General features: G+C 44.4%; 1 protein-coding gene across 1 annotated transcript in view; it reads left to right on the top strand.

Moving 5' to 3' along the window:
- SEL1L3 (SEL1L family member 3) overlaps positions 1–20,955 on the top strand; it is a 45,476-nt gene extending 24,521 nt beyond the window's left edge. The window contains exons 13-24 of the mRNA XM_083630176.1: positions 594–734; positions 3,306–3,368; positions 4,418–4,594; positions 4,860–4,987; positions 6,661–6,744; positions 10,241–10,331; positions 10,439–10,523; positions 11,514–11,623; positions 12,017–12,144; positions 14,712–14,814; positions 14,897–14,969; positions 20,016–20,955. Of these exons, the coding sequence (XP_083486302.1) occupies positions 594–734; positions 3,306–3,368; positions 4,418–4,594; positions 4,860–4,987; positions 6,661–6,744; positions 10,241–10,331; positions 10,439–10,523; positions 11,514–11,623; positions 12,017–12,144; positions 14,712–14,814; positions 14,897–14,969; positions 20,016–20,182 (1,350 nt within the window). The 3' untranslated portion in view covers positions 20,183–20,955. The remainder of the gene's footprint in view (positions 1–593; positions 735–3,305; positions 3,369–4,417; positions 4,595–4,859; positions 4,988–6,660; positions 6,745–10,240; positions 10,332–10,438; positions 10,524–11,513; positions 11,624–12,016; positions 12,145–14,711; positions 14,815–14,896; positions 14,970–20,015) is intronic.
- Positions 20,956–26,149: the final 5,194 nt, after the last annotated feature.

Below are 26,149 nucleotides of genomic sequence, written 5' to 3'. Positions count from 1 at the left end.
CCTCCAGGTTAAACAAGCATTTTGTTCAGAATATAGGGATCATTGGTTCTTGCAACCACCAATAAAAACTTTGCCACTGCTAATGTTCTAGCGTTTGTCCGGTCTTCCAATAGGAACCTGACATAGTGAGCCTCTGATTTTCCCGGGAAAGGTACCAGCAAGGGTAATATCAGTTCAGCCCTGGCTTGCTCATATTTTGCACAGTGCAACAAAATATGTTTTATGGAATCAATGTCTTGAGCACACAAGCAAAGTCTGTCCTGGTAGGAAACTCCTCTCAACCTGCCATCCAGCACTGCAGAAGGAAAGACGTTTAGTCTGGCTTTGGTGAAAAGCCTTCAATAGTTTGGTACTGTTGGCACCCATTCCTTATTAAAGATTTGATCATCTTGATTTCTGATTTTCCCAGTCATTTTTGCCATTTCAGCATAGTCCATCAACTTGATCTGCCACTCTTGTCTGGTAGGGAATTTTTAGATTACTTTAAGCACCACCCTTGGACTTACGAAAACTCTCATAGATTCGCGAAATTTTGAAATGGATCTTGACAAGCACACACCTGAGATTTACGAAAATCTTTCCTTTTGTTTCAGCAACGTTTAGGACAGATGCTTTTCTGGGGCCAGCAAGGAGTGGGGAAAAACACCAAAGCAGCTGTCGAGTGGTATGCAAAGGGTGCCTTGGAGACAGGAGACCTTGTATCTCTCTATGATTATTCCATCGTGTTATTCAAGGTAAAACAGAGAAACTGCTGCTTTTGTTACAGAACGTGACAGCATTTCAGAGAAGCATTCTTTGCAAACCTTACATAATCAAAATAAACATTCCAGTGTAAAATGAGTGATTTCCACCACTGAAATATACTCAGAGTTGAGAGTGGATTTCATCTTCTTTATTCAGCTCATAGCGGTGAGGAGGAATGGAAGTTCCCCCAGAATGTCTGCTTTATATGCATTATTTACACAATGGGCCCCACGTGATTGGCTAATTCCGGGATTCTCCTGTAGGCCAATCAGGTTGCGGATTCACTTCCACCTGGAGCTGGATTGGGTGGCTCCTGTGGACCAATCAGACTGCTGCATTCTGGGTCCTGTTGTCCTAGGACCAATCAGACTGCTGCATTCTGAATCCTATTGTTCTAGGACCAATCAGACTGCTGCAGTCTGAATCCTATTGTTCTAGGACCAATCAGACTGCAGCATTCTGGATCCTATTCAACTCAGTACATAACAACCACCAACCCAGCAATCCAGCCGAGCCCCTTGATTTATTTCTTCAGCTCATAAATACCACATTTGCGCAGGTAGCCTTCCCCCAGTACCCTCCCACTCCCCACCACAAGGTGGTGCTGTCTGCCCCACCCCCTTGAAAAGTGCGTAGAGCTGGGATGTGGGTGGCGCTGTGGTCTAAACCACTGAGCCTCTTGGGCTTGCCGATCAGAAGGTTGGCAGTTCGAATCTCTGCGATGCGGTGAGCTCCCGTTGCTCTGTCCCAGCTCCTGCCAACCTAGCAGTTTGACAGCACACCCGTGCAAGTAGATAAATAGGTACCACTGCGGCGGAAAGGTAAACAGCATTTCCGTGCGCTCTGGCACCCGTCACAGTGTCCCGTTGCACCAGAAGCAGTTTAGTCCTGCTGGCCACATGACCCGGAAAGCTGTCTGTGGACAAACGGCGGCTCCCTCAGCCTGAAAGCGAGATGAGTGCCGCAAACCCATACAGTGGTACCTCGGGTTACATACGCTTCAGGTTACATACACTTCAGGTTACAGACTCCGCTAACCCAGAAATAGTGCTTCAGGTTAAGAACTTTGCTTCAGGATAAGAACAGAAATCGTGCTCCGGCGGTGCGGCAGCAGCAGGAGTCCCCATTAGCTAAAGTGGTGCTTCAGGTTAAGAATAGTTTCACGTTAAGAACGGACCTCTGGAATGAATTAAGTACTTAACCCGAGGTACCACTGTAGTTGCCTTTGACTGGACACAACCATCCAGGGGTCCTTTACCTTTTGCCTTTTGCATAGAGCTGGAGGAGGAAGCGAAAAGAGCAGTGCTGGAAATGGTCATTTCCGGAACAATCTCTGCCCTTCTTATTCTGCAACTTCTCTGCAGTCTCCGTTATCAAGCCTTTCACGGCTTTGCCATCAAATGTCCTGACTTTTTCCTTAGCCAGTTTCCTGATTTATTTAAACAATCCTCTTATTACTGGCTTTAACCCCCCCCTTTTTCTTTTCTTTTTTGCATCTTGTATTGGGTGCATTTTTCCTTTCCCTTTTTGGGCAAGACTTCCATTTAGCAGAACGTGCCTCTGTGTGGAATTACCCATTGGTACGAAGATCATGGCCACTGGTCCCATCACCTCCTGGCAAATAGAAGGAGAAGAAATGGAGGCAGTGAGAGGTTTTACTTTCTTGGGCTCCATGATCACTGCAGATGGTGACAGCAGTCACGAAATTAAAAGACACCTGCTTCTTGGGAGAAAAGCAATGACAAACCTAGACAGCATCTTAAAAAGCAGAGACATCACCTTGCCAACAAAGGTCCGTATAGTTAAAGCCATGGTTTTCCCAGTAGTGATGTATGGAAGTGAGAGCTGGACCATAAAGAAGGCTGATTGCCGAAGAATTGATGCTTTTGAATTATGGTGCTGGAGGAGACTCTTGAGAGTCCCATGGACTGCAAGAAGATCAAACCTTTCCATTCTGAAGGAAATCAGCCCTAAGTGCTCACTGGAAGGACAGATCCTGAAGCTGAGGCTCCAATACTTTGGCCACCTCATGAGAAGAGAAGACTCCCTGGAAAAGACCCTGATGTTGGGAAAGATGGGGGGCACAAGGAGAGGGGGACGACAGAGGACGAGATGGTTGGACAGTGTTCTCGAAGCTACCAGCATGAGTCTGACCAAACTGCGGGAGGCAGTGGAAGACAGGAGTGCCTGGCGTGCTCTGGTCCATGGGGTCACGAAGAGTCGGACATGACTAAACAACCAAACAACAACAACAACAAATTAATATCCAGGGTCCTTTACCTTTAACCTTTACCTTTTACACATTAATATCAATGTGGGATGAGGAGGTTGCATTTGTCAATTGGATACAAGGTTTTTGACGTTTCACGAGCATAAAAGATATATAGGTGCTTTGAGGAGGAAGAAAGTCCATTTTTTTGCTAGGATACCAATTAATCATGGGAGAATCCTGCACATTTGACAGTTACACCTGCATTTTTGTCCCTTTAAGCTAATGTGACTTTTCAGTGAGCAGGAATTGGAAAAGCTTTGTATAATCCTGATTTTTGTCATTGCTTTAGGGCCAAGGTGTGAAAAAGAACAGAAGACTTGCTTTACATCTGATGAAGAAAGCTGCATCCAAGGTAACTTCTACAAAAAACAGTTTCTGTAGGGGAATTTGCACTGTCCAGCACTGTCTCTTGCCTGATGGAGCGTCCCCTTGCTGCAGCACAGCGACATGCCGCAATATATCTGCTGATTTTTAAGGTCCCACGAGATTGTTGTTTTTGCTGCAGGAGTCTAAGGCTTTGTATACTGTTAAAGCACATCCAAAGCACATTTTTTCCTCTCAGGGAATTCTAGGTACTGTATCTTGTTGAGCGCTGCTGAAAATAGTAACCCTGTGAGGAGAAAACTGAAGTTCTCACCCTGGGCCAGCAGGGGGATACTGTAGATAGTTTTCACTCAGGTCCACATATGCAAATAAGGGATCGAAAGTGACGTTCAGTGATTGGATAGTTACAGAAAGTTGTTACAGTTACGTTGTACTGGAGCTCTATATAAGCAGGCTGGCTGAACCCTTCAGTTCAGTTCTGTTCTGGCCTGTGAATAAACAAGAGCTGTTTGAAGAATCCCTGTGTCGTCTGATATGTTCACCCACAACTTAACACAAACTGCAGTGCCTAGACTTCTTTGAGAGAAATAATGTCCTTCGAATATGCTTTGAATGTGCTTAAGTGTGTACACAGCTTAAGGCAGCGACTTCTCCAGAAACTGTCAGGTACAGATGCAATCCTTGAAAGTCTAATGTACCTTAAGTTTCATTTAGGTCCCCTCAAATCCTGTGGTTTGTTTGTTTTTTATTTTATTTATTTATTTGTTATTTGTTTATTTTTTAATTTATATATTTCAGGTTTGTACATTTCACTGATCTTACAATCATTCTGACATTTCAAAACTTGACCTCTTTCCCCCTCTTTCTGCGGTTCCTTAAATTTATTTTTTAATATCTTCTGCATATCCAAATTAACTCAATTTGCTCATTTATTCATCTACTTCTGAGAGCAGCCTGGACTTAGCCCCATGTATTTCCATAAGGTGTTGGGTCCTCGAACAAAAGAAATCAGGGACTGAAACACTCTCAGCCGGAAAGTTCTTAAGATTTCCCCTTTTGCTCCCTTTCTGCCGGCAGGGACTGCCTCAAGCACTGAATGGCCTGGGTTGGTATTATCATAACTTCAAAAGAGACTATGAGAAAGCAGCCCAATACTGGTTAAAAGCTGAAGCTATGGGCAATCCTGATGCATCCTTCAACCTCGGCGTCTTATATTTAGATGGAGCGTATCCAGGAATAACTGGGAGAAACAAAGTGAGTGTGAATAGTTTGTTTATTTACTTTCCGGTGATATTCCAGCACGGATAAGTATTAAACAACATTTTTCTTTTTGGATTCTCAAAATTTTAATAGAGAGGTGGCCATTTCAAATGGCGATCAGTACACAAATGGTAGCTAATAACTTCTGTTTCAATTTTTTAAAAACTTGCATTTTTCCTTATGCACACATTGTTGACATTATAGAAAGATGAAACAAGCAAAAGTTTTATTTTTCTACTGCTTTCCCCCCACTTTGCAGACTGTTGCTGCAGACTATTTCTTTAAAGCGGCAGAAAGTGGTCACATGGAAGGCACATTACGGTGTTCACAGTATTATATTACAGGAAACTTAGCAAGCTTCCCCAGGGATCCTGAAAAGGCAATAATGTAAGTAGTGCTAAGAAATGCATCGAGAACAACAACAAAAAATCAATTTTCTTAAACCAGGAAGAAGAAGAAGAAGAAGAGTTTGGATTTGATATCCCGCCTTTCACTCCCCTTCAGGAGTCTCAAAGCGGCTAACATTCTCCTTTCCCTTCCTCCCCCACAACAAACACTCTGTGAGGTGAGTGGGGCTGAGAGACTTCAAAGAAGTGTGACTGGCCCAAGGTCACCCAGCAGCTGCATGTGGAGGAGTGGAGACACGAACCCGGTTCCCCAGGTTACGAGACTACCACTCTTAACCACTACACCACACTGGCTCTCGGAATCACTGTGATTCCGCAAAAAATCACTGTGATTCCTGCAAAAAATAAATAAACGGTTGCATGTTAAGATCACCAAAACTGCCTAGAAATAAATTCACCCATGACTCAAATTTTAGATTGAGGTTTGGCATAATTTTGGCCACAACTTTATTGATTACAGGCTCTTGATTGGTTTGCTTAGGCATTGGTTCAGACTATCTGATCCTGTCCCAGACTATCCAGGACAGGACCAGAACTGGCAACTGCCAGTTGCAGAGGTCCGTCAAGGTAAGCACCCTGGGAGATCGATTGGGATGGGTGCAGATCCCTAAGATCACACCCAGAGTGCTCCCAAGGGCTCTTGCGTGGCCCTATCCCCCTTTCAGGGGTCAGACTAATGCATGGCAAGCCCCTGGATTCCTTTAATGGAATACCTACACAGCAACCATCTAAGGGACAAGTCACAGCCACGCCTTGTCCCCTCCACACACATTAACCAATGCCTAACCGCAAACCTTACAAAGTTGTGATGATTTGCTATATGGTTATGGTAGGCAAAACCCAAGTGGCACCAGCCAATCAGCCAAGTGGGAAAAATTCCTACTGGGCCCCTGCCTCAAAAGCAGACGACCCACGATGATATAGCAAGGTCAACATGGACCCTAAATATAGGGAGGGTGGGTGGGTGATCCGGTGGGCAAAGCAAAACAGGAATCCCAACGCAACGTGTAGCGGTATATATCTGCCTTCGGAAGCAATTTCTGCAACACCATTGGCTGGAACAAGTCCCATGCTTCCGAGAGACCAAACAGGGAGCTCTGGCAATCCAAACGTACCCACCCCAGCAATAGAGAGTCAGTTGTGGTGACCTCACCGCAACACGTGCTCTCTGGGAGGAGAACCTGATTTTCAGTGACCTTGACGTTCCAAACCTATACTTGTTTTCTTCTTTCTTTTTCATACCCTGCTCATTGTGTCACTTTTTGGGCTGAGGGGATTTGCATTTCTGAAACTTAAATTGCACATTTCGTGGAGGGAGGGAGCCCTGAGTCTTACATTGGCAGTGAAGCAAATGCCCTCCTTCCTTTCTCTTCTCCTCCATGAAGGTCCCCATCTCATCCTAACCTGGAGGTACAAAAATGGAGTTGAGGGCCATTCTCATACTTCTTCACAGTGTGAGGGCTGCTGCCAGGTGTCCGCCATTGCAGAGACGGGCAAGAAAGCAAGGGGCTAGAACAACGGGAGAAACAGCATGTTGGGAAGCAGGAGATTCTCCTAGAGTTCATTGATTTGGGTTGAGGTGTGTGCAGGCATTTGCCTGCCACAAAGTTGGCTGCAGACTTCGAAGGCTAATGTTTCTGTTCTTATTTTCAGCTGGGCAAAATATGTGGCAGAAAAGAATGGCTATTTAGGCCACGTCATTCAAAAAGCTCTCAACGCTTATCTGGAATTGTCTTGGTAGGTCTGGTGCTCCTTTTCTGTATGTATAAATAATACATTTATTATTATTATTGTTATTATTATTATTATTATATGCAAGAGAACTGAGAAAGTGAAATAACACAATGACTACAGAAGATAAATGCAATTCAGAATGGGAATTCTATACTTCTATGCTGCGAAATGGCCACCTAATAGTAGCTAAATTAGAACAATTGACTGATTTATCCATTTCCTAATACTATGCTCCCAACAGATGTTTCAGTGCAAAGGCCAAATCATTAGCTGGATATGAAAAACTCAGGGACAAACTAGATGAGACATTTGTAACCTATTATTAGATCTCCAGTCTCTTAAGTTTTGGCAAATAGCAGCCATGGGTGGGGAGGGCATATGTAAGTTTCTTGTAATGTGGCAAATAGCCACTCTGCGTGAACGACCTTTATTTGAAAAACCGTGTTTGGTGGTGGTGGTGGGCTGTACTGCAGCCCCAATTAGAATCCAGGAGCAACTACCCTTGGCAGGGGGCAGTGCTATTTGCTAAAATTTAAAGAGATCAGATCTCCACCATTCCCTCTAGTTTTGCCCTCAGCATGACCTAAAACAATTCAGTGCTCAAAGCAGAAAAACCTAATGAACTCTCCATTATAGCACAAATAAAGGTAAAGGACCCCTAGAAGGTTAAGTCCAGTTAAAGGCGATTATGGGGTTGCGGCACTTATCTTGCTTTCAGGCCGGCGTTTGTCCCCAGACAGCTTTCTGGGTCATGTGGCCAGCATGACTAAACCATTTCTGGTGCAACAGAACGCCATGATGGAAACCAGAGTGCACGGAAACTCTGTTTACCTTCCCGCCCCAGCGGTACCTATTTATCTACTTGCACTGGCGTGCTTTCGAACGGCTAGGTTGGCAGGAGCTGGGACAGAGCAATGGGAGCTCACCCCGTTGTGGGGATTCAAACTGCCGACCTACTGATCAGCAAGCCCAAGAGGCCCAGTGGTTTAGACCACAGCACCACCCTTATAGCACAAATATAATAATAATAAACACCATCACAGACGACTTTCTGTCCTTTAATGATAGTCTGAATTTAGTGTATCTCAATCCACATGCAGAACTCCCAGAGCATTTTCTGGGTACAGTTTGGTGAAAACCTACATGCAAAGGATCCATGTGAAAGCTAGGAGGCAGATTGCCAAAGTTTAAACCAGCTGCTAATCCTTATCCCTCACTTTTAAGTTTTGACCAGTAGATGTAGCTGTTGATTCGGAGTGCCAACCTTTCTTCCCCAGCTCTGTGTAAAAGCCACAAACTATTTCAGGTTGGAGGGAAGCACCAATGGAATCTTCTTTTCAAGATCTAATAGCATCTCTGCAGGCAGGGAGAGTTTTCATGACATAGTCCTAACCATGACCATGGGCTGGGGTCAGGGTGAGAGTACAAGCAGCTCTTTACAGTTTGCTTTCTTAAGATTAATTCAGCTAAAAGTGATGCATTTTGCATCATGTGTCATTTTTCCGAAACTCTTAGGGCCTAACTAGACATAATAGGAGTGGACTCATGTATCTGAATTGGATAATCCTCAAATTTACATGAAGCGGAATAAGGTAGAGCTCTTCCCTGCTTTCAGCTTTTTCAGCCAGTCTTTTCTTTCTCAATGGAAAGAAATATTAGGATAGAATCAGAGAACTGCAGAACTGGAGGAGACCCTAAGTATCATCTAGCGGCAATGCAGGAATCTCAATATGCGTTCTTCATCCAGTTTGAAACCATACTGGACCCTGCTTAGGTTTGCAAATTTGCTATCCATTTTACTGCTGCACCACTCAGAGGGGAGAAGAGATTTTCTTAGAAGGTTTTTGTTTTGTTTTTTTGCATGGGTAGGTCAGATGTTCAACTGCTGCCACCTGCACAACACTGTTGCACTTCAGAAGCTCCCCACCTTGTATTAGTTCTGCATGAGCTGAATGGAGCTATGCCAATGTCATCTCTAATTTTGTCCTTAATTTAAACCTGTTGTCTTGTCAGAACCCTTCCTTCTCTTCCAAGCAAGGCCTGTGTTCCGCAGATGATTCTGTGGAATGTTTTAGGGTGTGTACTCTAACCTGTCACGTCACTGTCTCTCTGCCTAACCTACCTCACAGGGATGTTGTGATGTGGAAATGAAGGGCAAATGTGGCTGCCTTGAGCTCCTCGGGCCTTATTGTTACCCTGCGTGAATTGAGAATGTGCTCTAAAACGTACTCTTTTGCTGTGGCACATTCCAAGAGGAATCAGTACTGCTGAACAAACTATCTCTCTTCTTCTTCTTCTTCTTCTTCTTCTTCTTCTTCTTCTTCTTCTTCTTCTTCTTCTTCGGTGATCACTGATAGCCAAGTAAGATTGTCTTACATAAACACAGTCTTAACAGTGAGTCCGTAAGTGACTGTGGAGGCCAATTCTGGATCCACACATCCTTCCACAGTGGGGACATAGGTTTCCAGGCAGGAGTTGATCATGGTGAGGGTTTTTGCCAAGTGTGCCTTCCTCTTAGCACGTTCCTCCATTTCGTCCTGAGTTCGAGCGTCTTCAAAGCCCATGGCACCTTTGGTAAATTGGGTCCTCCCTTAAAGAGGGCACGTATTGTGGTGAGATCTGGCAACCAAACCCTGTGTTGTGGGTGGGTTTGATTGAATATCCACAACACCCAATTGGTAGGTCCCTTGATGCTGGGTTCAATCAGGCCAATGGGATGCAAGCTAAATGGATCAAGGGACCTATTTATACATATGCATGTGACTCAGAGCTTCCTCTTTCGATGTGTGCATTTGGAACACCCGCCCACCTCTCCCTATATTTGGGGCTGTGCGCTTTACCTTGCTATGCCGTTGTGTGTCGTCTGTCGTTGGGACAGGGGCACGGCAGGAATTTTCCCCACTTGGCTGATTGGCTGGTGTCATTTGGGTATCGCCTGCCGCGTAGCAAATCGTCACAACTTGTAAGGCTGTGGATAGGCTCTGGTTCAGGTGATAGGGATGGGAGAAGGCTCTCGCCATCCCTATGTGAAGGGTATTCCGTTAAAGGAATCCAGGGACTCAATGGTTTGGTCAACCCTGTGAGGGGGTTGCGCCCGTGCCTGAGTCCAGGGGGACATCTGGGTGGTGGACATAGCCTGTTCCCAGATGTCTGCTTATCCGGGTGTTCACCCTAGTCTGACCTATGCTGGTGCCCTGGGTCAGCGCTACCTGCTACGGTGCAGGGAGCTAGTCGAACCAGAGCCTATGCAACCAGTCGCTTGCTGTAATCAATAAAGTTGTGGCCTAAATTCTGCCAAAAACCAAACGTCTGAATTTATTTAAGGGGGAGGTTTAAAGGTCTGAACACGCAAAGGCTGTTCTCCAATGGGAGCACTCGCAGACCAGTGTTTCCCAGTTATCGGTGTTCTGCCTCTGTTCGAAACCACTGTACCAAACTATTTCTGAAGTTTCCTTGTATTCACCTTGCATTTCTCTTCCTCACACCCCTTGGGTTTTAGGCATGAAGCCCTGCTTTATTACCTTCTGTCTGCAGAGACTGGAATCGAGGTGTCACAGACAAACCTGGCACATCTCTGTGAAGAGAGGCCAGTAGGTACCATATATGTGATTCCACACCCTCTTGTTGTTTTAAATCCTTAAATATTTTCCTGGAAGCATACTGAGTCATTATTTCTCTCCCACATCCTGTGTTCTAGAATCTGACAGAAAGATACATGGATGTTGACTGCATTTGGAGATATTATAATTTCTCGGTTTCTCAGAAAAAGGCTCCCTCATTTGGTACGTATTAAAACCTGTTACTGATAAAGTTGTTCGTATGCTTTTGAGTGTTGCAAAATAACCTCCTTTTTTCTTTCTTTTAAATAATTGGTTTATTTGGTTTTCAGATAAAAGTTTTACAATCATAGATCCAATATACAAGGGACGCGGGTGGCACTGTGGGTTAAACCACAGAGCCTAGGACTTGCGAATCAGAAGGTTGGTGGTTTGAATCCCCGCGACGGGGTGAGCTCCCATTGCTCGGTCCCTGCTCCTGCCAACCTAGCAGTTCGAAAGCATGTCAAAGTGCAAGTAGATAAATAGGTATCGCTCCGGCGGAAAGGTAAACAGCGTTTCCGTGCGCTGCTCTGGTTCACCAGAAGCGCCGTAGTCATGCTGGCCACATGACCCAGAAGCTGTACGCCGGCTCCCTCGTCCAATAAAGCGAGATGAGCACTGCAACCCCAGAGTCGGCCATGACTGGACCTAATGGTCAGGGGTCCCTTTACCTTTTACCCAATATACAACATAAAAACAATATTCCTGGACTTCTCTCCTCCCCTTTGTGGGTCCTGTTGTTAATCATTTCCTCCGGCATCTTTTATGATAATCCAGATATTTTACATCTCCATTGTGTCCAAAGTTCACAATTAAACTACGTGTGCTATTCCCATCCTACTAATGATTTTAACTGTTTGCAATGGGTTTTAAAGATAAATTACAAATTTTCCCCAATCCTTATTAAAATCCTGGCCTCCCTGATTTCTCATTCCTTCGGTCATTTTTGCCAATTTGGCATAATCCACCAACTTAATTTGCCATTCTGTTCTGGTAGGGACTTTATCTTCTTTCCATCTCTGGGCGCAAAATGACCACCTTCTGGCTTGTTTGCAATCAATCAAAGATCATTGCAAAAGATCATTGATCAGGACCACTGGAATTTGTCATAGCCTGAGCTGCGAAGGAGGAAATCACTTGCGCAGTCTTTAATGCAGCTGCTTCTTTCCACAGCTTATCTGAAGGTGGGAGATTTCTACTACTATGGATATCGGAATCAGTCCAGAAACTTGGATATCTCAGTACAGATGTATGCACAAGCTGCCTTGTATGGAGACGCACAGGTAGGTTCTTGCTGGTTGGGAAATGAAAGGGCTGATCATCAGAAAACCTGAGGCCTTTTCTGAAGACTCTTGAGATCTGCAGTGTCCCACAAACCCCTGTCACGTTCAGGGCCGTCTTTAGCATATGCAGTGCCGGGGTGCAAAAAAACACCCAGTGCCCCCAATTTTTTGGGGGGGGGAGGCCAAAGCTGTTGAGCTTTCTCGCAGGTTGTAATTTATGAATTGACAAGGGAGCTTCTTGCTCCAGGGCTGCATTATCTGTCTTGGTGAATTCTTCACCAGCTTCTCTGGCTCCTTGTCCCCTTTAAAAGCAAAAACACCCAACTCCTTTTGCCATAGAGCCGTGGAGTGCTATTTGTTTGACTGGAAATGCCTTCGTTTTGCACATTGCAGGGGTTCTTTAATTTGGCTGTTCTCCTGGAAGAAGGTTATTCCATCCCTCATCACATTTTAGATCATTTAGGAATTTACAGGACCGTCAACTCCAGTAATGCAAAGGTGCTCCAGGAGCTTTATGAAAGGTGAGACTGTTCTTCTCCATCATTGCCGTCCTTAAAACGTTAAGAGCAGGTTTTTATTTAGCACAGTGTAAAATGTGAAGCAACAGAAATAATAGCAAGGTGCCATAAAATCGGCAACAACGTTAAAATGCCTAAGATGGTGGTCTTCGAAATGTATTCTAGGGGACCCTGGGGTCTGTCAGAAGCATACCAACAGTTCCTCAAAGAGAAGATCAGTAACGGCAAATCCTTTCCTGGAAGACAACTCTCTGCCTTGCCACTATTTTCTCCATGCAGCGTGCAAGTTGCAGGAGAAGCTCTGAGCACCCTCAGAATGGGCCCATGCTCATTGTGAACTGATAGTGTTCCCTGAGCTCCATGAAGTTCCTCTGACAAGCAAATCCTGGGGAAAATATTTTCCTGAAGGCAGAAAGCTTGAGAATCCCTGGTCTTGAGGAATGGAAAAGTTATCACAAGCCGCCAAGAACAGCAAAACAGGATGGCTTGTTGGGCCACAGTACTCTTCCAAAAGAATGCTAGGCCTCTTCAAGTGTTCTCCTGTGTCTGCTGGCCCTTCCTCCTTGACATCTACACATAACAACAACAACAACAACAACATATTATTATTATTATTATTATTATTATTATTATTATTATTTAAATCCCGCCCATCTGGGGGGCTCCCAACAGAATATTAAAAACACGACAAAACTTCACACATTAAAAACTTCCCTAAATAGGGTTGCCTTCAGATGTCTTCTAAAAGTCAGATAGTTGCTTATTTCTTTGACATCTGCTGAGAGGGCGTTCCACAGGGCGGGTGCCACTGCTGAGAAGGTCCTCTGCCTTGCTCCCTGTAACCTCACTTCTCGCAGTGAGGGAACTGCCAGAAGGCCCTCGGCGCTGGACCTCAGTGTCCGGGCACAACGATGGGGGTGGAGACACTCCTTCAGGTATACTCGGCCGAGGCCGTTTAGGACTTTAAAGGTCAGCACCAACAATTTGAATTGTGCTTGGAAACGTTCTGGGAGCCAATGTAGGTCTTTCAGGACCGGTGTTATATGGTCTCAGCAGCCTCTCCCAGTCACCAGTCTAGCTGCCACATTCTGGATTAGTTGTAGTTTCCAGGTCACCTTCAAAGGTAGCCCCACAGAGAGCGCATTGCAGTAGACCAAGCAGGAGATAACCAGAGCATGCACCACTCTGGCAAGACAGTCTGTGGGCAGGTGGGGTCTCAGCCTGTGTACCAGATGGAGCTGGTAGGCAGCTGCCCTGGACACAGAATTGACCTACGCCTCCATGGACAGCTGTGAGTCCAGAATGACTCCCAGGCTGCGCACCTGGTCTTTCAGGGGCACAGTTACCCCATTCAGGACCAGGGATTCCTCCACACTGAGAAGGCCTGAAGAGGAAAAACATTCTCCTTCTTCCTGCTGGCCTTTGACTCATGGATTTCGCCATGTTCTAAATCACGAGGAGTACCTACATGCACAGAAAAAGGCTTCGCTCTTCAGAGTTTCCCTTCTAACATATGGATGACAGGTCTGGGGCCTGTGGACACGGCCCCACTCTCTTCCACCTCATGACTGTAATTACCCAGGTGAGAATGCCTGAAGCCACCACTGACTGAGAAGACCTCTCTCCAAAACAAGACAAGATCCAAAACTTCCCCACAAGCCTAGGAAGCATGCTTGCTCAAAGTTTCGTGCCAAGAAGCTGAATTTGACATCAATGGAAGTAGCTTTAGGATTGCAATCTTTGAGTTCTAGATGGTTGACAACTCTCAGCTCTGCTGAGAAACCAGCTGCCTTTTGACTGTTCCTCAACTCTCATCAGAGCTGCAGCCATTTCCTCAAGCTACCTGAACAGCTGGTCATAATTTTAATCACAGTAACTCAACTAATAAATGAGAACATGTCATAAGGTGGCGGTGGAAGACCATATGATGGGCTCTTTGATGTGGAAGGAAAGTCTGTGCCCTATCACTGATGGCCCCAGTTAAGACTCAAGCCTTCTATCTGCCTGGCTTTACTCCTTCATCTGCATAGTCCTTGTCTGCTCTTGCGACAGGCTGCTGAGAGCCATAATAATAATAATAATAATAATAATAATAATAATAATAATAATAATAAATTTTATTTATATCCCACCCTCCCCAGCCGAAGCCGGGCTCAGGGCGGCTAACAACAATAAAATAATACAACATTCTAAAATCATTTCATTCTAAAAGTAATTCAAATCAAATTTATGGCAACCATTGGGCTAGAGTTCTGTGAAGATTGCCAAAGGAGGGAGTCAGGCCTGGTGGAACAGCTCTGTCTTGCAGGCCCTGCGGAAAGATGTGAAGTCCCGCAGGGCCCTAGTCTCTTGTGACAGAGCGTTCCACCAGATTGGAGCCACAGCTGAAAAAGCCCTGGCTCTAGTTGAGGCCAGCCTAACCTCTCTGTGGCCTGGGACCTTCAGGATGTTTTTGTTTGAAGACCGTAAGTTCCTCTGTGGGACGTACCAGGAGAGGCGGTCCCGTAGGTACGAGGGTCCTAGGCATATTTTTTATTTGACGTTGATGTCTTTCTTATTGTTGTCCGTAGGTGTTGGAGCTATAGCAACCAAGAATCAATCAGTCCATGCACTTTAGCTTTGCTTTATTTCCACCTGCGTGTTTTCTGGAAGACAACTTTGCATTCTAGTCTGGTGCGTACAACTCCACTGTTCTTTCGAGTAAATGCCTGGCATTTTGTGCTCTGACTAATACAAGCTTCTGAATTCCTTGCAGATTTACTTCCTGGGCTCCTTGTTTGTCTCTGCATTGGCTGTATTTGTCATACAGTGTTTCCGGGCTCTGTTGGGTAAGTATCTAGCAGCAGCCATAGAGCTGAAGAACAAAAAAATAATAACAAAACCACAGGTGTACAAGGCTTTTTTAAATAGAATATTCCATGTGTTTGATTACATAAGCTGTTGCTCTGTCCCATTTGTTTTCCTCGATAGCAAAAAGAATCAAACTAGATTTTTAAAACTACTGAAGGCAAACAGGTCGAAAAGCCTAGTTTACTTTTTCACTACAGAGGGGAAAGAATTGAGATCGGATGCCAGCATAAATAATAAAAACATGGAACGAAAATGTAGCCTTGCACAGTTCTGATTTTATTCATATTTTATTTTTATTTATTTCATTTTGATCCATTTATTTATTTCATTTGGTTCACCCCTTGTGAACCAGCAACTCTTTAAAAAGGGACCACGTACAGTGGTACCTCTGGATACGAATGGGATCCGTTCTGGAGCCCCATTCACATCCAGAAGTGAACACAACCTGTGTCTGCGCGTGCACAGGTCGCGATTCGCCATTTCCACGCATGTGCGCGACGTCATTTTGACCATCTGTGCATGCATGAGCGGCGAAACCCGGAAGTAACGCGCTTCATTACTTCCGGGTCGCTGCAGCGCGCAACCCGAAAATACTCATCCCGAAGCTACTTCAACCCGAGGTATGACTGTATAGCCTAGCCCGATACCACCAGTAACTAGGTAAAGGTAAAGGGACCCCTGACCACTAGGTCCAGTCATGACCGACTCTGGGGTTTTGGTGCCCATCTTGCTTTATTAGCTGAGGGAGCCGGCGTACAGCTTCCGGGTCATGTGGCCAGCATGACTAAGCCGCTTCTGGCGAACCAGAGCAGCGCACGGAAATGCCGTTTACCTTCCCGCCAGAGTGGTACCTATTTATCTACTTGCACTTTGACATGCTTTCGAACTGCTAGGTTGGCAGGAGCAGGGACCGAGCAACAGGAGCTCACCCCGTTGCAGTTATTCGAACTGCCAACCTTCTGATCGGCAAGTCCTAGGCTCTGTGGTTTAACCCACAGTGCCACCTGGTCCCTTCCAGTAACTAGAGACCTCCCTTTTTCAATATATTGCTTATATAAATTCCAGACAAGTAATTGTGGAACTTCTCGTGGAGTAATTAAAGGAATATGAGCAATGCTGAGGTTCTACATCTGTGTTTTCTAAGCTGAGGCACCGGGTTTGTTGTTTCATTTTGTTTCCCATGATTGATTCTGTGATTATATACTGTGTAAGAATAAGAACTGACCTTACTCCTCAAAAGTGCAGAACCACTTCTCCCTTCAAAAGAGACTGCCCAGTGGTGTCTCTGCAGGAGTCATGGACCTAAAAGTGTCTCCTGATTGAAAGACTTGCCCACATGGCTGATTAGTGAGCAACGGCCTCTGAGAGTGGATAGTTCTGTTGCATTTCCACATTGAGAGAAAGTCCCTCAACCGACTTTCTTTTTTCCTTTCTTCTTCTTCTTCTTCTTCTTCTTCTTCTTCTTCTTCTTCTTCTTCTTCTTCTTCTTCTTTGACAAAGTAACAACCATACATAAATAAGAATAAAGATGTGCACCCCACCAATGAGAGCATTCCATTATAACTATCCAGTCTCCCAAAATTTCAACACCTCTCGCGATGGTTTGACCCCTTTCCATTTTAACAGTACAAATTCCACAAACGCCCTCTGTATCTCCTCAAAATCATTTCTCCTGCATATTCCCTGTATTACTTTAATAACACATATTAATTTATCCTTAATAGCCATATCCCACACCTCTTTATACCATTCATCCATTTTATATTCTGCTTGCCCCTTCCAATTCCTAGCTATCATAATCCGTGCAGCTGTCAATAAATTTGTAAGCAAGTCCTTCATAGCCTACGAACCTTCCACCCCATCGTAAATTGATAATAATGCTACCTCTGGACTTTTGGTCAGCTTTAACCCAGTGATTTCTGTTATCTCCTTAAACACCCTTTGCCAAAAAATTGTACATATTTACACCCCCACCACATGTGAACATAATTCCGGGTTTCCTGACATCCCCTGCCAACATAACACCAAATATTCCTTGTTTATTTGATTTAATCTGACTGGTGTTAAATACCATCTCCAAAACTAATTTATAATAATTTTCTTTTATTCTTATTCTTATATAAGAATAAAAGAAAATTATTATAAGAATAAAAGAAATCAACCCTCTTTCATTTATTGGGATGGGGTGAGAGAGAAGGACTTCCACAATTATTTCTTCTCCTTTCACTGATACAAGCATGACACAGCTAGCTTTTGGGGGGAGTTACGTTATACAGCACTTCCTGTTCCCTCACCCAAATCCTGGAAAGGGAGGCAGGTGTTGCCAGTATGGGTGGGTGTAAAGATTTTGTGCAGTCTTATTTGCAACCAGTAAGGTAAAGGTAAAGGGACCCCTGACCATTAGGTCCAGTTGTGACTGACTCTGGGGTTGCAGGGCTCAGCTTGCTTTATTGGCCGAGGGAGCTGACGTACAGCTTCCGGGTCATGTGGCCAGCATGACTGAGCCACTTCTGGCGAACTAGAGCAGCGCACGGAAACGCCGTTTACCTTCCCGCCGGAGCGGTACCTATTTATCTACTTGCACTTGGACGTGCTTTTGAACTGCTAGGTTGGCAGGAGCAGGGACCGAGCAACGGGAGCTCAACCTGTCGCAGGGACTCAAACCACCAACCTTCTGATCGGCAAGCCCTAGGCTCTGTGGTTTAACCCACAGTGCCACCCACGTCCCTTTTGCAACTGGTTATTAACATTTATTTATTTATTTATTTATTTATTTATTTATTTATTTATTTATTTATTTTTAACTTGTGGTTCAGTTGCTCTCCGAGCGTGAGAAAGCCAAATAAAGCTGGTTTAAACCTGTTTCTAGTCAGTATTCAACTAAAGCATTCATCTAGATTTTTTTTTAAAAGGATTGTTGGTAGAATATTAACAAGACAAGATAGCAGGAAGAGACAATTTTCTTTACAACATTCATGTTTCTCACCTGATGGAATTGTGATTGAGTTGATTATTTTATAGTGTAATCTTAAGGTTATCTACGATTCAGATCAATGCGGTTTACTCAAGGATGGTATTGAAATGTCATGCAGAGAGCATAAATTGACATCGAGTCCACACGCACACTCAGCATAAGAACTTGGAACCTCACCTGCAATTTAACGTTTACCTTGCTGTGCAGAGTTTAATGACTTCTATAATAGGGATGTATCGGGACGCGGGTGGTGCTGTGGGTTAAACCACAGAGCCTAGGACTTGCTGATCAGAAGGTCGGCGGTTCGAATCCCTGCGACGGGGTGAGCTCCCGTTGCTCCAGAGTCGGTCACGACTGGACCTAATGGTCAAGGATCCTTTACCTTTATTAATAGGGATGTACGCTGGCTCCCTCGGCCAGTAAAGCAAGATGAGCACCGCAACCCCAGAGTCGTCCGTGACTGGACCTAACGGTCAGGGGTCCCTTTACCTTTACAACAGGGATGGGGATGGCAAATCCCAGATTAGTCCAGAAAGGAAAATTATTTTGCAATAAGTGGTGAAGAAGCATCAGTCCCCGAAAGAGGTGAGAAGGGAGTGTGCAAAGCTCTAAGCAAGAATTAATAAGATTGGAGTTAAAGTGTTTAGGCAGCAAGTGAGTGATCTGAAATATGTAACCATGTTCCGATAGGTGTTTTGACCACAGTAATAAATCTGGGATACAATGAAAGTGTATACCTCATTTTTGCAGACCGCTTAAACCACAATCCTACATGTTAAGTGCACTTTTATTTTATTTTAACAGGAGTAACAACTTAACTCCCATTCCATAGCTTTCAGTGGATTGTGCTTAGCATTTGCTAGATTTTGCCATTCGTATAAGCTTTCATTACTCTAATGCGCAAAGGAGACAAAGTGTTAAGTTGTGGGTGAACATATCAGACGACACAGCGATTCTTCAAACAGCTCTTGTTTATTCAGAGGCCAGAACACAACTGAACTGAAGGGCTCAGTCAGCCTGCTTATACAGAGCTCCAGTACAACGTAACTGTAACAATTTTCTAAAACTATCCAATCACTGAATGTCACTTTTGATCCCTTATTTGCATAACTATCTAAAGTATCCCCCTGCTGGCCCAGGGTGAGAACTTCAGTACATAACACAAAGTATGTTAGTGAAGGAAGGGAATTTGGAGAATTTGGTATTTGTTTTGAACTGCTATTAATATTGTCATTTCCACTGGCTGTGAACTGCCTTTGAATGTTTTGGGGAAGGGTGGGTATGAAATTGAATATATGATGATGATGATGCCACACAGACATTTTTGAACACTGCTTAGAGACTTTTGAAAGATTAAGTGGTTTAGAAGTGCTTTTAAGTAAATGATAAATCATATGGGGAACTGAATTGACCATCAAATTTAAATCAAAAGAAGAGTCACCATAATAAATGCTTGAATAGGAATCCAGAAGTTAAAAAGGGCAAAGTACACTTGACAGTTCTGCTATGCAAGGTACTGTTTAAGAAAAGGATGCCCTTCCAGGCCATCTGCATATGGAATGTGGGTTCTGTGTGCGAATCTCTCTGCTGAATCAGGTTCCATATTCCTAAAAGGATGTCTTCAGGATCTGGAGCTGTGTATGTAGTCCTCCTTGTTGGAGAGGTGATCTAAACCACTGAGCCCCTTGGGCTTGCCAATCAGAAGGTCGACGGTTCAAATCCCCGCGACGGGTTGAGCTCCTGTTGCTCTGTCCCAGCTCCTGCCAACCTAGCACTTCAAAAGCACACCAATGCAAGTAGATAAACTGGTACCTTTGTGGCGGGAAGGTAAATGGTTTTGTGTGCACTCTGGTTTCCATCACGGTGTCCTGTTGAGCCAGAAGCTGTTTCATCCTGCTGGCCACATGACCCGGAAAGCTGTTTGTGGACGAACGCTGGCTCCCTCGGCCTGAAAGCGAGATGAGCGCCACAACCCAATAGTTGCATCACCTGAGTGATGGTGGGCGTGCTAATCTATAACACTACTTTTATCTGCTGTGTGTTCCAACAGTTGTTCATCGCCGGATATCACAAGTGCCTGAAGAGGCTGCAGCTGAAATCTCTTCCACAGAGGAAAATACTAGCGAGACAGGATCAGCAGAGCACAGAGAACCTACTGTGTCAAATAATTCAGAGGAGGATGTCTTGAATCCTCAGCATCCCCGCTCCAGCAGCTGAGGCATGCATTTTCTCAAGAAGTGACATTCTGATGTCTTCAGGAGATGGAAACCTCCCCTTTCTACGCCAATTTGGACCCCCCCCCTTTTTTTGCGACTTGGCGAGTGCTCTCACCATGGGAGTAGGCTATGCTGCTGCTGTGGTACTTCCTTGCTTGAGCTTGAAGCAGCCTTGAAGGTTTCACCCAAAATTTGGTTAGGAAGGGGACACTTTGATTCAAGGAGTAAGGACCTTCAGATCTAGTGTCCTGTAGAACTTGAGGTAATTTATTTTCAAATTCAGAAATAGTGTGAACTAGAACATAATCGGTCCTATTGTATTATTGGGAAAGGGATTTTTCTGTTTCTTTAAAATTAATCAGGGTTTTATTTTCAGTTCGAAGAATTGATAGGCCTGGTTTGGGGAAGAAGGACTTGTCTTAATCAGTCGTAGTGTGCTCCAAAATCATTTTTGCCTTGGTGGGCTAAGGCTCCAAAATGTCATTTCAAAGACAGTATCTAGGAATATTCTGTTCACCTTAAATATATACAGTGGTACCTCAGGTTACATACACTTCAGGTTACATACGCTTCAGGTTACAGAATCCACTAACCCAGAAATATTACCTCGGGTTAAGAACTTTGCTTGACATCTTTCCGCAGGGCATGCAAGACAGAGCTGTTCTACCAGGCCTTTGGTCAGGGCACAGCCTGACTCCCTCCTTTGGCAATCTTCACAAAACTTTAGCCTAATGGTTGCCATCAATTTGAGTTGAATTAATTTTAATGGAATGATTTTAGAATGTTGTATTATTTTATTGTTGTTAGCCGCCCTGAGCCAGCTTTGGCTGGGGAGGGCAGGATATAAATTATTATTATTATTACTTCAGGATGAGAACAGAAATTGTTTTCCGGTGGCGCGGCGGCAGCAGGAAGCCCCATTAGCTAAAGTGGTCTTCAGGTTAAGAACAGTTTCAGGTTAAGAACGGACCTCCGGAACGAATTAAGTACTTAACCCGAGGTACCACTGTGTGTGTGTGTATACATACACACATAAACACACACACACGTATGTATGTATGTATGTATGTATGTATGTCAAGCCCACTGGTATATCAGCACTGAAGAGGTATCTGAGCTTAGAAAAAGCTGCTTCTGATATTGCTGTACCGTATAGAGTTGTTTTAACAATTATGAAGAAAATTTATGGGCAACACGTTGAAACTTTTCTAAAGCACAAATTAAATATACACATTAGTTTCATTAATACTCAATATTGCTGTATACAGCTTAAGTGGCTTCTGGCTGTGAAGTGGTTTACGAATCTGGTTAGCTCACTTGGTTAGAGCATGGTGCTGTGAATGTCAAGGTTGCAGGTTCAATCTCCCTTTGGGATGGCTTCATATTCCTGCACTGCAGAAGGTTGGACTCCTCAGGGTTCCTTGTTGTTCTTTAGTCGTTTAGTCCTGTCCGACTCTTCGTGACCCCATGGACCAGAGCACGCCAGGCACTTATGTCTTCCACTGCCTCCCGCAGTTTGGTCAAACTCATGCTGGTAACTTCAAGAACACTGTCCAACCATCTTGTCCTCTGCCGTCCCCTTCTCCTTGTGCCTTCCATCTTTCCCAACATCAGAGTCTTTTCCAGGGAGTCTTCTCTTCTCATGAGGTGGCCAAAGTATTGGAGCCTCAGCTTCAGGATCTGTCCTTCCAGTGAGCACTCAGAGCTGATTTCCTTCAGAATGGATAGGTTTGACCTTCTTGCAGTCCATGGGACTCTCAAGAGTCTCCTCCAGCACCATAATTCAAAAGCATCAATTCTTCGGCGATCAGCCTTCTTTATGGTCCAGCTCTCACTTCCATACATCACTACTGGGAAAACCATAGCTCTGACTATACCGACCTTTGTCGGCAAGGTGCAATTCTATTATTGTGCTTGTTGCCTTTACCTGCAACGTATGAACTAGTATACAGTTGGGAATGACCATAAGTGAACCATGGTAACCTCTAGCAAGAGCACAGATGAGGGCCTGACCATTAAAACAGCCAACTAAGCTTCCATTTTATTGTGCCTGTTATTCTCCCATGTGGCATCTTGCATATTATTATCAAATATTTTTTTCCACTGAAAATATACAAAATGCAAGTGTGAGGCTGCTGAGTCTTTTAAGGGCAAACTGACATGTGAAACGGAAACGAGATTGGTCGTAGAAATTGCCATAATAAATGCTAGCAGATGTTTTGACGCCATTGTGACGACAATGGTGATATCAAATTGGAGATATTAGAGATGAAAAATGCCGTGCCAGCAGTTTATTGATTGGACTAAAGTAATAAAAAAGATGATAATAAGATAAACACTTCGAACCTTTAACTTAAGTGCCCTGTAAATGAAAGGTGTTCTGCAATGCACAAATTAAGTACCGTATTTTTTGCTCTATAAGACTCACTTTTTCCCTCCTAAAAAGTATGGGGAAATGTGTGTGCGTCTTATGGAGCGAATGCAGGCTGCGCAGCTATCCCAGAAGCCAGAACAGCAAGAGGGATCGCTGCTTTCACTGTGCAGCGATCCCTCTTGTTGTTCTGGCTTCTTAGATTCAGAATATTTTTTTTTCTTCTTTTCCTCCTCCAAAAACTAGGTGCGTCTTATGGTCTGGTGCGTCTTATAGAGCGAAAAACACGGTACATTATTTTTTCCTTCTCACAGTTTGGTTCAGGCATGCACTGATATTCCCGTCGCCACCTTTCCTTCACCAACTTCTTTGGGCATTTTCCCCAACGTTTTACTGGCTACTGAGGTGTGCCCCCCCCCATCTCCCACACCCAATGGCCTGCTCAATTCTGCCAGAAAGGGCAGGAGAGAGATACCAGTCTTCCTTGCTCCACTTGCCATAGCTTGCCACTCCTGATGCACCTGTTCAATAAGTGAGAAGGATGGGGAGAGGACCGGGGCTCATTGGAGCGGGTTTAATTTCAAATTGAATCGACTTGGAAATAAGATGCTTTTATCTGTTTTGGGGAAAATAGCTCAACTTATTTCTGAATGAATCTAATGGCAGCAAATGAAATTCTCACAATTTGAACTCCATACTGGTTCTCTCAAACTTTTACCACGTCAAAATGATTATATATTCTTAAAATTTTAATAGATATACCTCCATATCTATTATCCATCTACTATGGATTTCTAGGTAAAGCAGGTCAATTGGTATAAACTATATTTACTTTCTTGGGCTCCATGATCACTGCAGATGGTGACAGAAGTCATGAATTTAAAAGACGCCTGTTTCTTGGGAGGAAAGTGATGACAAACCTAGACAGCATCTTAAAAAGCAGAGACATCACCTTCCTGACATAGGTCCGTATAGTCAGAGCTATGGTTTCCCCAGTAGTGATGTATGGAAGTGAGAGCTGGACCATAAAGAAGGCTGATCGCCGAAGAATTGATGCTTTTGAATTATGGTGCTGGAGGAGACTCTTGAGAGTCCCATGGACTGCAAGAAGATCAAACCTATCCATTCTGAAGGAAATCAGCCCTGAGTGCTCACTGGAAGGACAGATCCTGCAGCTGAGGCTCTAATGCTTTGGCCACCTCATGAGAAGAGAAGACTCCCTGGAAAAGACCCTGATGCTGGGAAAGATGGAAGGCACAAGGAGAAGGGGACGACAGAAGATGAGAGGGTTGGACAGTGTTCTTGAAGGTACTAACATGAGTTTGACGAAACTGCAGGAGGCAGTGGAAGACAGAAGTGCCTGGCGTGCTCTGGTCCATGGGGTCACAACAACATATATATATATATATATATAGTTTATACCAATTGACCTGCTTTACCTAGGAATCCCAAGGATTGAAGTCTACAGAGGTTCTTGAGAAGTGTCTTTTTGAGATCCCTACCTCCACCTTTTCCAAGAACACCTTTCTATGTTCACTGGAGAAAGGGAACTTAAACCAGTTTCCCACCTTCCTATATTCCTTGGAAGGTGTCCCGGGGCCATAGGAGACATTGAACCTCCTCCTCTGAGAAATAGATCTCCAGCCTTGAAGATGTCAGGTAGTCCCTCTCTGCCACCACCTCAGAAACCTTTGTACCCTTGATAACTGTGGGACCAATAAGGGGGTAGTTTGGGGATGTATCAGGGACAACCACAGAAAAGTTTGGGTTCATATGCCTGAATGCCTTCCCAGATCACTGGTGTGCCCTCAAATCCAGCAGAAATGTACACTACCCCAGAGCTGGCATATTTTGTTTCCAACCAGAGGGAAATGTTTCTTTAAAGACTATTTATTTGGGTTGCGTTGTTATATCTAATCTGTTCTGCCAAAGCAGTTGTGTTAGCTGCTCCACAAAGTTCTGGGTCTGCAATTTCTGAAGCATACATGTGACCACCTCCAAATGCTAATTTCAGAAGAGATTAAGGTCTAGATTTAAGTTCTAAGTCAGCCATACTGTGTTTTTGAAGTGAATACCCCATTTCATAAGGGGCAGAAAGAAGAGGGCTTCCTTTCTACAGAGTCGTTAAACTGACATCCAACTGGCGTTTTGCATGCAGGCATTAATTTAGCAATACTATCACAGTCTTGCGTTTTTGTCTGAGCTTGGGAAGATAACAGCCAACGTACCTGGTCCCAGCAAGATGAGTAGGATGTTCCTTTAAATTTATGCTGGGGTCAGGGTAGGGATCAATATGTCCCTTCGAGCGGAGGGAGGGGGGAAGATAAGAGAAATTTAATCACTTTTATGTGAAAGAACAAGCTTAGTTTTCAGTTCAATGAGACCTTCTGGGAAGGAAGATTATATGACATTGCTATATGTTCTGGCCACAATATTGCCCTAGCTCTGTTTGCTAAGCTAGAAGCACCAAGATTGTTGGGTAAACAGTGGTCTGTGTTGAAATTTGAGCCAGAAATTCAAGAATAATCCCCACCGTGAGTTCAATGAGTACATGGCAAGAGCCACTGAATAAGCAGGTCACACTTAGGAGCAGTCCTTAAGCACACTTACAGGAGAAATTCCTGTTGAACGCAATGCAGTCGTGCCAATGATGGCTGGAGTTTGTCGCAGAAACTGCAGAATGAGCAGGAGGGACTCCTAGCATATCAGCACTCGCTTTCCACATTTTGAAGTAATACATCCTTCAGAGAAGCAAGAGCATTAAGGACAGAGTCCAGAGTCTAAAATGACCTAACTTCATCACTGACACAACGGAACAAATGTCTGAGTAAACATGTTTAGGATCACAGCACGCAACCATATTTCCCAGGTGTTGTAAATGCAGAAAATGTCTCATTTCCAGGAAATCTTTGCTTTCCAACATTCAGACTCCTATGACTGGACAGCTACGATTCTTGTCCCATGAGGTGCCAGCGGTCGTGCTTGTTCTGCTTTGTGGATTGTACTTGATTATTAGATATAGATTGCTATAAATATGTACTGAAAGTGACATTGGAAGAGAGGTGGTAATATTGCAAAATACTTGTTTACAACCCTACTAATCATAGAGTAGATACCTTAAGCTCCTGCGGTTTGGGGTCCATTGATGAGAAACTGAGTACAGTCGTACCTTGGTTGTTGAATGCCCTGGAACTCGGACGTTTTGGCTCCCGAACGCCGCAAACCCGGAAGAGATTGTTCCAGTTTGCAAATGTTCTTTTGGAACCCGAACATCCGACAGGGCTTCCACGGTTTCTGATTGGCTGCAGGAGCTTCCTGCAGCCAATCAGAAGCCGTGATTTGGTTTACAAACATTTTGGATGTCGAATGAACTTCTCAAACGGATTCCATTCGACTTCCAAGGTATGACTGTAATACACAAATGGTCAGCCACATTATCACCATATCTGATGGGTAGTGTTGTGGCTGCGCCATGGGCCCTGCAGTGATCCGGCGAGGGTGCCAGGGTTTGGTTGCCTACCAGCAATTGGCCTGAGCAGGCAGGCTTTCCCGGGGGGTGGGTGGAGGTGGGCCTGGCTGGTCAACCAGCGCCACCTG

The sequence above is a fragment of the Podarcis filfolensis genome (genome assembly GCF_964270895.1).
Source record: "Podarcis filfolensis genome assembly, chromosome: 9".
NCBI lineage: Eukaryota > Metazoa > Chordata > Lepidosauria > Squamata > Lacertidae > Podarcis > Podarcis filfolensis.
Note: the sequence above shows the minus strand (reverse complement) of the source record. Positions and strands in the feature narration are given on the sequence as shown.